Source organism: Squalius cephalus, assembly GCF_949319135.1.
Source record: "Squalius cephalus genome assembly, chromosome: 17".
Taxonomy (NCBI): Eukaryota; Metazoa; Chordata; class Actinopteri; order Cypriniformes; family Leuciscidae; genus Squalius; species Squalius cephalus.
The window spans coordinates 23,049,660-23,062,455 of record NC_137138.1 but is presented as its reverse complement, the minus strand read 5'-3'; the positions used below and the strand labels follow the sequence as shown (position 1 = coordinate 23,062,455).

At 41.7% G+C, this 12,796-nt stretch overlaps 1 protein-coding gene across 1 annotated transcript; it reads right to left on the bottom strand.

Annotated features, from left to right (window-relative positions):
* Positions 1-459: 459 nt before the first annotated feature.
* On the bottom strand, positions 460-5,267 carry ccdc92bb (coiled-coil domain containing 92Bb). Its single transcript, XM_079847272.1, has 5 exons — positions 5,148-5,267; positions 3,085-3,247; positions 2,933-2,980; positions 2,520-2,866; positions 460-2,441 (listed from the first exon to the last, which is right to left on the bottom strand). The coding sequence occupies exons 2-5, from the start codon at positions 3,212-3,214 to the stop codon at positions 2,112-2,114; spliced, it is 855 nt and encodes a 284-aa protein (XP_079703398.1). The 5' UTR covers positions 3,215-3,247; positions 5,148-5,267; the 3' UTR covers positions 460-2,111.
* Between the last annotated feature and the right edge of the window lie 7,529 nt (positions 5,268-12,796).

Genomic DNA, 12,796 nt, shown 5'->3' with positions numbered 1-12,796 from the left:
GTATATTTTATCTAATATGTTCGAGGTCGTTAAGCTAGGTGACATTTCTAATATTGTAATATTTGTATTAAAATTAAACAAAACACAAGGTGTTCTTTATTGTGGATAGACAGACACAAAGTGCCACAGCTTGCCCTTGTTGAAAATAGCTAGATTTAATGAGCATTAGAATGTTCTTCACACAAATGTCCACTATTTAATTACATTTTCTCTTTATTTGATCAAAATTATGACATTATCACTCACTAGCCCTATAAAATCACTTGTTCTCAGTCCATAACTAATAGGCTACTTCATTAAATTAAAATATATTAATATATTCCTACTTAGAAAAAATATATAACTATGTATATTTAAAAGACACATTATCAGGCAATCAGACAATATCAAAGCCAGTTTTGATCCTGAAGACCCTCTTTCTTTCTTTCCATAGTTCAACAACATCACACAGACTCTGTTGAGTTTAATACATTTTTATCATTTAAAGTAATTGTGCTTATACAACCTGTCACAACCTTGACATGTCATTTCTGTTACAAACTGTAAAGATTTTTTTTTATAATCACTATAATTTTATGTAATTCCTATCCTATCTGTTTAACAATGGAATGTCCCTTAGAAAATTTAACTTTTTTTAAATCAAGTCAAGAATTATAAGTTTCTATAATACATCACCAGAAAAACAACGACTGCTGCTGTATTTAATACATGTATGATAATGTGATTATTAGTCTGCACTGTAAGATTCCTTGATTAAAAAAAATTATGTTTTGTAGCCTTTTTCTTTTTGTCCCAACTTTCAGAAAACATTATAAACATAATGTATAAGCATTTATATTTATAAATAGGACATACTGAACAAAATAACACCAATACGAACATTTTTGTATTATTTAATAAATAAAGCATGATTCACTTCATACATGTTCAATACATCATAAAGCTCTTTACCAACTGACCCACGGCAGCGCCATCTTTGATGTTTAACGTGACTGAAGGCGAGGCTGTAAGGGATAGATATAGGTTGTACTGTTATTTAATCTTTAAAGTGTTTTTGGATTTTGCTGCTGACAAAACACTGCAAAAATATCTTTACAAGAAATTTCAGTAGACAAAAAAACTCGACAACATGAACTATGGAAAAATATAAGTGATATAGGAGCTTTTTACAGCGGATGCCATAGAAAGCATGGTAAGTCTATCCCTCACATTCATACCTGTCATAGTGCTCTGAATAAGGTCTATAGAGACAGAGAGACCAAAAACACAAAAGCAATATAATACACCTGTTTACCTCACTGCCCTCCCTGTTCTTTTAAAGTGTGTCTAATGTGACCAGAAAAATTCACTTCACTGACACAGATAATTACTGAATGGAACGTTTTAGAGTGTTCAACAATGAAGACTAATTTTCCAAAATCTTCATATCCAGCCTTTATATGTTCCGGAAGAAAAAATCCCATTCATTTTCTCCATAGGGGAGTGCATTTTGAATAATATTTTATAATTTAATCTACTGTGAGCTGCAAGGTTGTTTAATTATTGTATATGCTTCTGTTGAAGACACCAGTCCAAAATTTCTAAAAAAATTTTTAATTAATTGTGTTCAACAGCAGAATTCCAGTTGAAAAACTACATTACCCATGATTCTGTAGAGAAATTGACCAATCAGAGAAGAACACGCGCCGACTGACATGAAGCACCACAAATGATGTAGAGTCAGCTTCCCTACACTTAAACTACTTAAACAATTTTACGATAATATAGTATAATTAAAGTCTTCAAATCAATAGTTTTATATTCCTCCATCTGGTTAAATTTTGATTATGTTATTCGTAGTGCTTCATGGGATTGTAGTTCTATCCCTCATTAAAGCTGTGAAGTACACAGGCTTGTACCTTCGTCTTTTTTGTCAGATTTTCAAAACCTTTTTTGCTTCAAATCAAAGTTTGTAATGTTGTGATTCGCATTGTAGCTGGTTGGTTTAGTTCATGGCTTAAAATTATAACTCCTAAACGAAGATTTTGGAAAAAATCCCAAAGAAAAAAATGAATGGGAAAAACACCTCTGGAACCAAGGCTGCTGAAAAAAGGGACGGGCACTGTTACACTCTATAACTCTGTTGTCTCTGGTCCAATGTCTTCCCTCAGTGGTCGGTTCCTGAATCTACCTTTTCGAGCCTCCGACATCCTTGAAATGCCGGCTTCACTCCAGGGACTTCCGAGTGACCTGTGCAAGGGGAGGAGCCTATGTCTGAAAGGATAAAGGAAAAGGGCGGGGTCAGGCATGGGGCGGGGCTCCTCGGGCCCAAGCACCCTTTCGCGGGGCACGCATTCCCTCACTCTCTCCGATCTCCGCATCCTTCCTGAAGCTCGGCTTTGACGTGTGTTTTCCACCATCACTGGAGATGTCCACGGAGAATTTGCAGTCCATTCCGATTCCTATGAACAGGTAAAAGAATGAAACTGATTCATGTGTCAGATTATGAGTAGATCCATTGGATCCATAGTGCCTCCTACCTGCATGGCACCTCCATCATCATCTTCTTCTTCATCATCTTCCTCAAAGTCTTCTGCCTGGTGATACAATCGAAAGTGTGCTGAATGGAGTTGGAAAGAGAGTTGAGCGGCCACATCGGTCTGCTTGCGGAGGTCCCGACTCAGCGTCGTGATCTTATGACTGCGCCGTTTTAGCTCATCCAGGAACCGCCGCTCTTCATCTCGAAGCCGAACCTGCAGTGCGCTCGCAAGCGCGCCCTTTTTCCGTAGCTCCACCCGGAGCTGCACCAGCGCACTTTCCTGCTCAGCCAAATGCTGCTCTGTCTCCAGTAATCGTGCCTGCAGAAGCTCTTCCTCCAACTCAATATCTGTAATAACACAGAGTTGAGGGAACATGTGGGAATGGCTGGAATTTTGTGATATTTTATACTCACCTTCTTGGCTTCTTACTGGCGGTCTTTTACTTAGATCACAACTCAGCTCTGTAGAGACATGCAGAGAGGCGGAAGTTAACAGACATACGATTGACAATGCAAAGTGGCTTTTTCAGAATGGAGAATCTATACAGTGAGGTTAAGTGACAGACCATTGCATCGTTTCTTCAGGTTGTGTATCTCTAGCCGTAGACCGGTCAGGAGGATCCGATGTTCCTGCTGCAAAAATGCTACATTTCGCTCAACACTCTCCACCTGTTGGGCAAGTGTGGATCTATCCATGGATTGCTCCCAGATGTTGGCAGGTAACAGCTCCTTGTTGAAATTAAATTGAAAAATGTCAATACAAAGTAAACACACTTTCTTCACTATAGGCCTAACCATTCATTTAAAGCCTGAAAGAAACTGGTTTCCATTAAAGGGTTAGTTCACCCCAAAACATTTTTTTTGTCATTAATTACTCACCTTCATGTCATTCCAAATCCATAAGAATTTTGTTCATCTTTGATACACAAATGAAGATCTTTTTGATGAAATCTGAGAGCTTTCTGTCCCTCCATTGACAGCTACGCAACTACCACTTTGACACTTCAGAAAGTTCATAAAGAGCTCATGTTACGCAGCACGTTTGAGCTTCCGCAAGAACCAATGAGGTTTGTTCTCGCACGTCAAGCACGTTCGGTCGAGCTTCTGTTTATGTTCGCTGATCAATGTTTAAATTAAATCTGTTCATCATATAAAGTGATCGAGTCTCTTCAGAAAATTTGGACTAAACCGCTCAATTCATATGGATTAGTTTTACAATCTATTTATGAACTTTTTGAATCGTCAGATTGTCAGTTGCATAGCTGTCTATGGAGGGACAGACAGCTCTCAGATTTCATCAAAAAGATCTTCATGTGTGTTCCGAAAATGAATGAAAGTCTTTGGTTTGGAACGACATGAGGGTGAGTAAATGATGACAGAATTCTCATTTTAGAGTGAACTATCCCTTTAAGGCAGAATATCCTATAGCCACTCCCCTCCAACCACCACTCAGAGGCGAGCTAGAGATGGCAATGATGTGTGTTAAAATCAAATCCCACCCTCTATTTTTTATCTTTCAATAGAGAGCAACAGTGGCCTTGATTCCAGAGTGTATGTGAAACCGGCTCTACATCATTCGCAGTGCTTCACTTGATTCTGTCATTTGATTCTCTGGTAAAACATTTTTTGCAGGATCATGGGTAATGTAGTTTTTCACTGTTAAACATGATTATTTAGAAAATTGAATGCGGGCAGATGGCTTTAACAAAAGCATACCATCGATTAACACTCACATTAGGTCTTTCTTTAAAGGTTTATACGTTATTGTTTGCAATTAATTCCCTTGTGGAGAAAATTAATGGGATTTTTACTTTCAGACACTGACTGTTGCACTGTTCTGTTTTACTCCTAATGATGACACAATAAAACAAAAAATCCGTTTCACATGGCCTTTAACAATCTTCTCTTCAATGAAATGTTTTGTTTGACAAATGTGTGTGTGCTATAAATCAAACTTGGTTTGATAAGCTGTTTTGTTATTGTGCAAAGATATATATATTTTAAGTGTGTCTTAAATACTTTTTATGGTCACTCTATGCACCAATAATAACATTTCAGAAACCTTCCTATTATTCTGGATCGTAAAATGGCTCTTTTGTTACAACTGCAGCATCAGCAGCTTAGGATTCAGTTTAAAATCAGCATTATGTCATTGATACATCCGGGAAGTTCTGACCCAGGAAATGCGTGACGACGATAGGCGTATGTAAACATCGCAATGTATCGCCTTTAAGGCGAACAAATGTTGGCAAACCAATTTTGTTCTTCTTCATAGAAAGCACACAATCCTCCCGTCGACGTCTATTAATCCTTTTGTATATTTTATTTGTATTTTATGCCGTTTCCACAACGATTTCAACTATAACTACACACCCATCAAACTTCGCGCATTGGAATATGTCAGCAAATGATGATCATCTAAATAAATATGATATACTGATTATTGACAGCTGAGTCTGTTGAAACATATGATGATATCGTGAAGGTTACGTTTTCATCACGGCTCTGACGATCTTGAATCTTTATTTAAAGTACACCTCCATCAATACGATGTTTTAAAATCACTGCACCGCGTTATTCTCAATGATATAAACATGCAGGTGGAACATCACGCTACAATGATACTTACGGTTTGACTGAGTAGATGAAGGATGCAGGACACCTCCAGTGCAAAGCATCGCCACCAAAACAGTGCGTCAGGGACACGAAAGGGTTAGTTAGCCATCTGCCATATCCATCCCTACATCTCATTAGGATTTATCAGGTTTTGCAAAGACATACACATACATACATATACAAAACTCATAACAAATTGTATTTATACCCATATTTATTTAACTGGAAACAACAACTACTTAAAAGGCTACTTAAGATGCAACTATCTTGTATAAAATGTTACTGTTAAGTTAATAGGGGTTACTGTGCATTTAAATTCATTAAATTATATAATGTGGTTATTCATTTCATCATTTTTAAGAGTTTCAACACAAAAACACCAGGATTTTCTTTTAAACATTTTTTACAAACACAAGGTTTTAGTTCTAGTAGTTTATGTCATTGAATATGTGCTTTGTAAGCTAACTAGCCGAACTGTTTTACTATTATGTTCTTCATTCACTCATATGGTGTAACTAAGGTTTATAGCAGGTGTTAACACTTAAAGGCACAATATGTAAGATTTTTGGATTAAAATATCCAAAAACCACTAGAACAATGTTATATTTTGTTGACTTGTGTACTTACATTATCCCAAATGTTTCCAACAATGTTTAAATCCAGAGAAATCAGCTATTTTAACCAGTGTAACGGCCCGTGTCATTGTGTTGCCTGTTTATGATGTCATCCGCCTTACCCTCGATTTCCAGTGTTACTGAAACCATGGAAACACCAAAGACACCATATGTTATATATTTTATCAAAAAGGTGAGGAAATGATTGGATACCTTTACTGACATAAATCAAATTGTTGTTATATAGCTCAACACAGTTAGTCTTATTGTTTGATTCTCGTTTTCTTGATTTACCGCGAGTAACTTGTTTGTACCATGCTCCAGAGACAGCACTATTTGGTCAAGTTGCTAACATAGCAAAATCAGAAAGAGCTTTATTTGTAGTAACAGTAATAATTTTCTCCACCACACAATATATTTTAAAATTAACTGCATGCCATTTAGCAACACAAGTCATCCAGCTTTTATTAATATGATATTCTAATATCGATCTAGCTTACTGCAGTGTGCAACAAGTGTCTCACACCATCCACTGAGCGAACGCACAGTGTAGCCTAATGTTATAACATAACTTTCAACACTCTCAAACGTGTTTTTAGTATGATTGGTTTGACCAGGTTAAACAGCGCTGTGTTACCCCACAATTTTAATTCGGCAAATAAACTGACCTGTATGAGTAACAAAGTTTAAGTTCAGGGAAGAAGGAGGCAGACGACAAACATAACTTTAATCGTAAAATAAACATAAACAAGACAAAACGGAAGGAGCGGTAGTGGCCTACTGCGGCATACAAGCATAATAAAAGCTCCGGAGCTCCCCATCATGGGACTCTGTTTTGCGCAGGAGTCTCTCATTAGCATTTGCTCCACCGGCCTCATTCCGCTGTAGGCTCCGCCCTGTTTCATACCACAGTAACGTTAATAAAACTTTAATACATTAGCTCATCCATGAACATTTCTGCCTGAGTCCTGTCAGATTGCTTTCCATCGGCTGTGGAGGTGAAGACGGCAACTCCCGTGATTCCACGCTCATTCACTGCGTCATCAAGCTACGCCTTTGTTACTGTTTTGAATAAGCGACCTCTAGTGGCGAAACTTGCATACTGTGCCTTTAACAGTGATTAACAACTACAAATATTTGGGGTCCATGGTCTGGTGGGGTGCTATAAACCATTCAAGCTCATTTGATTAGAGAGAATAACCACCATGTCATCCTGGTGTTGATCACTATGTCACAGGCTCTCGCCTTGGGAGATAATGTCGCAGTTATATACAGGATTCCTGCATGCTGTCGTCGTTACACCAAATGAATGCAATCACCTTTATTGAGATGCCAGGATGACGTTATTAAGATCAAAGGGTATGTAGCTATTAATATACGTTCCAAACACATTCTAAATAACTCTGTATGACGTCAGCAGCAGAAATCTTATATATAGCCACAGAATATACAGTGCTGAACCAAAAGAGTCGGGATACACTGACTCTAGGAAGTGTTTTCTCTCCACTTCATCAAATGAGCTTGAATGTTTTATAGCACCTCACCAGACTCCATTTAGATTTGTAGTTGTTAATCACTGTTAACACCTGCTATAGTTACCATAAGATAATAGTAAAACAGTTAATTATATTACAAAGCTCATATTCAGTGACAAAAAACTAGTAGAACTAAAACTGTAAAATCCTTGTGCTGTTGCACACACGCACACATATTGAGCATAATGTTTGCATTGCAAAATATTTATAAACCCCTGGTGTGACTCTGATATAGACTCTCAATATTATATTGAGAGAGATTTTTACATTTTATATTATGTTATTTTACTTTTATATTATTTTTTCATACAGGCCCTAATTTATAAAGGCAGTTGAAAAAAAACAGTAACATGACAACATTTGTATACATAACTGAGCATAAACATATAAGCTTGATAAAAATGATCATTCTAGAAGATCTGAAGATCTTGCATCTGAAGTCTTCATATATATATATATATATATATCATCACGCTTGATGTTTTCAAATTTAAGCATTAAAAAAGAAAATTCCAGCAGCCCCAAGGAAGTTTAATGCTGCCCTCTGGTGGTCTGGACCACTACTTACCAACTTCACCAGCTTCTTTCTCACATTTAATGAGATGGTCCTCACTGCAGAACACGAAATCCAGGGGGAGGAGTTGGATCTGGATCCAACTCCTCCCACCTTACATATACCTAAACCTACCCATCTCCACCCCCTGATCCCTAAACCTACCCCTAAACCTACCAATCTCCACCCCTTAGATCTGGATCCAACTCCGTTCCTGGATCTCATGTACTGCAGTGAGGTGCTACTGCATTTAACAGCCCTAAAGTTTTTGTCTTTTATGGCTGCAAAACATGTCAAAGTTTGACATTTTTGAAAAAATGTGAATACCTAATTTAAATATAGTGCATATCTTGTGATTGTTACATTCGGGTCAACAAAAGTTTTGACCTCTGAAGACAAAGATCTCTGTCGTGAGAAGATTTTGTGAGAGATGTGTCAAAATCTGTTAAACTCTAGTGGACAAAGATCACTGGGGGGGGGGGGGGGGGGGGAGGACCGTGATGTCGCCCGGCATGGCGCAGCCGGGGTTGGGGCTCGTATGCGAGCGCCTGATGGCCGGGCCTCCCCCCATGGGGTCCGGCCGGGCTCAGCCTGAAGGAGCGACGTGGGGCCGCCCTCCTGTGGGCTCACCACCTACAGGAGGGACCATAAGGGGCTGGTGCATAGTGGATCGGGCAGCAGTCAAAGACGGGGGACATGGAGAGGGACATGGAGAGACATCATCTCTGGCGGGGAAGGAGCCTGAGATTGTGCGTGAGGTTCAGAGGTTCCGACTAGAGATAGTCGGGATCACCTCCACGCACGGTTTGGGCTCTGGAACCACACTCCTTGAGAGAGGATGGACTCTTTACCACTCTGGAGTTGCCCATGGTGAGAGGCGGCGAGCTGGTGTGGGTTTGCTTATAGCCCCCCAGCTCAGCCGCCATGTGTTGGAGTTCACCCCGGTGAATGAGAGGGTCGCTTCCCTGCGCCTTCGGGTCGGAGATAGGTCTCTCACTGTCGTGTGTGCCTATGGGCCAAACGGCAGTGTAGAGTACCCGGCCTTCTTGGGGTCTCTGGGAGGGGTGCTGGAAAGTGCTCCAACTGGGGACTCCGTCGTTCTACTGGGGGACTTCAACGCCCACGTGGGCTGTGACAGTGACACCTGGAGGGGCGTGATTGGGAGGATCGGACCCCCTGATCAGAACCTGAGAGGTGTTCTGTCATTGGACTTCTGTGCTAGTTACAGCTTGTCCATAACGAACACCATGTTCAAGCATAAGGGTGTCCATCAGTGCACATGGCACCAGGACACCCTAGGCCGGAGGTCAATGATCGACTTTGTGGTCGTTTCATCTGACCTCCGGCCGTATGTCTTGGACACTCGGGTGAAGAGAGGGGCGGAGCTGTCAACTGATCACCACCTGGTGGTGAGTTAGATCCGATGGCGGGGGAGGAAGCTGGACAGACTCGGCAGACCCAAACGTACTGTGAGGGTCTGTTGGGAACGTTTGGCCGAATCCCCTATCAGAGAGATCTTCAACTTCCACCTCCGGCAGAGCTTCGACCAGATCCCGAGGGAGTCTGGAGATATTGAATCCGAGTGGACCATGTTCTCCACCTCCATTGTCGACGCGGCCATTCGGAGCTGTGGACGTAAGGTCTCCGGTGCCCTCCGGCAATCCCCGAACCCGGTGGTGGACACCGGAAGTAAGGGATGCTGTAAAGCTGAAGAAGGAATCCTATCGGGCCTGTCTGGCTTGTGGGGCTCCTGAGGCCAAGCGGACTGCAGCGTGGGTGGTTGTGGAGGCAAAAAATCGGGCTTGGGAGGAGTTCGGTGAGGCCATGGAGAAGGACTACCGGTTGGCCTCGAAGAAATTCTGGCAAACTGTCCGGCGCCTCAGAAGAGGGAAGCAGTGCCCTACCAACACTGTTTTCAGTGGAGGTGGGCAGCTGTTGACCTCGACTGGGGATGTCATCGGACGGTGGAAGGAATACTTCGAGGATCTCCTCAATCCCACCGACATGTCTTCCATTGAGGAAGCAGAGGCTGAGGGCTCGGAGGCGGACTCGTCCATCACCCAAGCTGAAGTCACCGAGGTAGTCAAGAAACTCCTCGGTGGCAAGGCACCGGGGGTGGATGAGATCTGCCCTGAGTACCTCAAGTCTCTGGATGTTGTAGGGCTGCCTTGGCTGACACGCCTCTGCAGCATCGCGTGGCGGTCGGGGACAGTGCCTTTGGACTGGCAGACCGGGGTGGTGGTCCCTCTTTTTAAGAAGGGGGACCGGAGGGTGTGCTCCAACTATAGGGGGATGACTCTTCTCAGCCTCCCCGGGAAAGTCTATGCCAGGGTACTGGAGAGGAGAACACGGCCGATAGTAGAACCTCAGATTCAGGAGGAACAGTGCGGTTTTCGTCCCGGTCGTGGAACACTGGACCAGCTCTATACCCTTTCCAGGGTGCTGGAGGGTTCATGGGAGTTTGCCCAACCAATCCACATGTGCTTTGTGGATTTGGAGAATTCATTCGGCCGTGTCCCTCGCGGCGTCCTGTGGAGGGTGCTCTGGGAGTATGGGGTCTGGGGCCCTTTGCTAAGGGCTATCCGGTCCCTGTACGACCGGAGCAGGAGCTTGGTTTGCATTGCCACCAGTAAGTCAGACTTGTTCCCGGTGCATGTTGGACTCCGGCAGGGCTGCCCTTTGTCGCCGGTTCTGTTAATAATTTTTATGGACAGAATTTCTAGGCGCAGCCAGGGGCCGGAGGGTGTCAGGTTTGGGGACTACACGATTTCAGCTCTGCTCTTTGCGGATGATGTTGTCATGCTGGCCCCATCAGACCGGGACCTTCAGCATGCACTGGGACGGTTTGCAGCCGAGTGTGAAGCGGCTGGGATGAGAATCAGTGCCTCCAAATCCGAGGCCATGGTTCTCAGTCGGAAAAGGGTGGCTTGTCCAGTTCAGGTTGGTGGAGAGTTCCTGCCTCAAGTGGAGGAGTTCAAGTATCTTGGGGTCTTGTTCACAAGTGAGGGAATGATGGAACGGGAGATTGACAGACGGATCGGTGCAGCTTCTGCAGTAATGCAGTCGATGTACCGGTCTGTCGTGGTGAAGAAAGAGCTGAGCCGCAAGGCGAAGCTCTCGATTTACCGGTCAATCTACGTTCCTACTCTCACCTATGGTCATGAGCTGTGGGTCATGACCGAAAGGACAAGATCCTGGATACAGGCGGCCGAAATGAGCTTTCTCCGCAGGGTGGCTGGCGATCCCTTAGAGATAGGGTGAGAAGCTCGGTCACTCGGGAAGAGCTCAGAGTAGAGCCGCTGCTCCTCCACATCGAGAGGGTGTTCCGGGCATGTCCCACCGGGAGGAGGCACCGGGGAAGACATAGGACACGCTGGAGGGACTATGTCTCCCAGCTGGCCTGGGAAGAGCTGGAGGAAGTGTCTAGGGAGAGGGAAGTCTGGGCATCCCTGCTTAGACTGCTGCCCCCGCGACCCGGTCCCGGATAAGCGGAAGAAGATGGATGGATGGATAGTTTGTCACAAAGATTATCAGGCACAAATGTGTCCAGATTCATGGTGCTAAATAAACTCTAATGATCTTACCTACACTGTAAAAAAGATTTTAAGTTATCAACTTGGCTATATAAGTCATTTCAACTTAAATTACTTTAAACTGACTTAAAAATTAGTTGAATTTTTATAACTTATATAAAAAAAGTTGAAAATTACACAACTTATTTTGGTGAGTTAAAGCATTTTAATGCTTTAACTCATGTGTTGTCAACACATATGTTGTCAACTTACTGATCATATCAATTTTTTTTACAGTGGAGTTTATTTAGCACCATGAATCTTGTTTATTGTTTACTTAGTATCTGAGACGTTTGTACCTGAGTTTATTTTGATTAAAAAATTGCATGCAAATAGATCAAGCTCTTTTATTTTATGTTTGTTATTCAACCCCTGCGTGACAACTATATGTTTTGCTATGATTATCTATAAAAGACTATAATTGTCTTTTCTCTCTTATCTGCTAAGCATTCAGGGGAAGAATAAAGAATTTCACTGTATACAGTACACTATCAGAAAATACAGCTAATGTCAGTTGTTGTTTCCACATTTAATGCTAAATAGTTAATGCTAAAAAGAAAAAAAAATGCTCATAAATCAATTTGTTGCCAAAACAAATATGACAACATCTGTACAAAAAGTAAGATACTGAAATTGTGTTACAATATCTCAGAAAAAAAGGTACAATGCTGTCATTGGAGCAGCTGCAGTACCCTAAGGTACAAAAGCTGAAAAGGTACATCTTTGTACCGTATTTACTAAATGGTACATTATAGTACCTTAAAGGTACATATAGGTAATTTAAGTGTACATATTAGTACTTTTTAGATTTTGTACATTAGGATACTGCCCCAGTGACAGCTTTGCACCTTTTTTTCTGAGAGTGTAAACGTTGGTTTGATTTGTCAAATTCAACAGTGATTCAACTTTGATCCATGATGTTGATTTACCTGTGAATGACTGGATCACTTGATAATAAATAGAATAGTGTAGCCTATCTTAGTATTTATTATATTAAAATCTTCTTTGTCAATATAAACCTTACTAATATCAATTGTATCTTGAAAGGAGCATATGAGCACGAGCGTCAGTGTTTCAGAGAGAGGTGCAGAGTCACGCACTTTGCCCTATGCACATGTCTATTGTCGCGTGCTGCTTGCTCAGCCGTTCTCTCTTCTGTTGTCATGCCACAACAAATGGCATTGCTCTTCTACTACTAAATACCCTCTATACACTCTACGCAATCCTTTTGGAAACTCTTTACACTTTTGAAAACTCAATTTCCTTTTTCCGCCCACAAAACTCTAAATTTGACCTCTTTTGTTTTTTTGGAGTAACAAACTTCATGAGTGAGTTTGAGCATCCGAATGATGAAATGTCAAAAAGGACAGGTCTGGTCTCCTGGATTA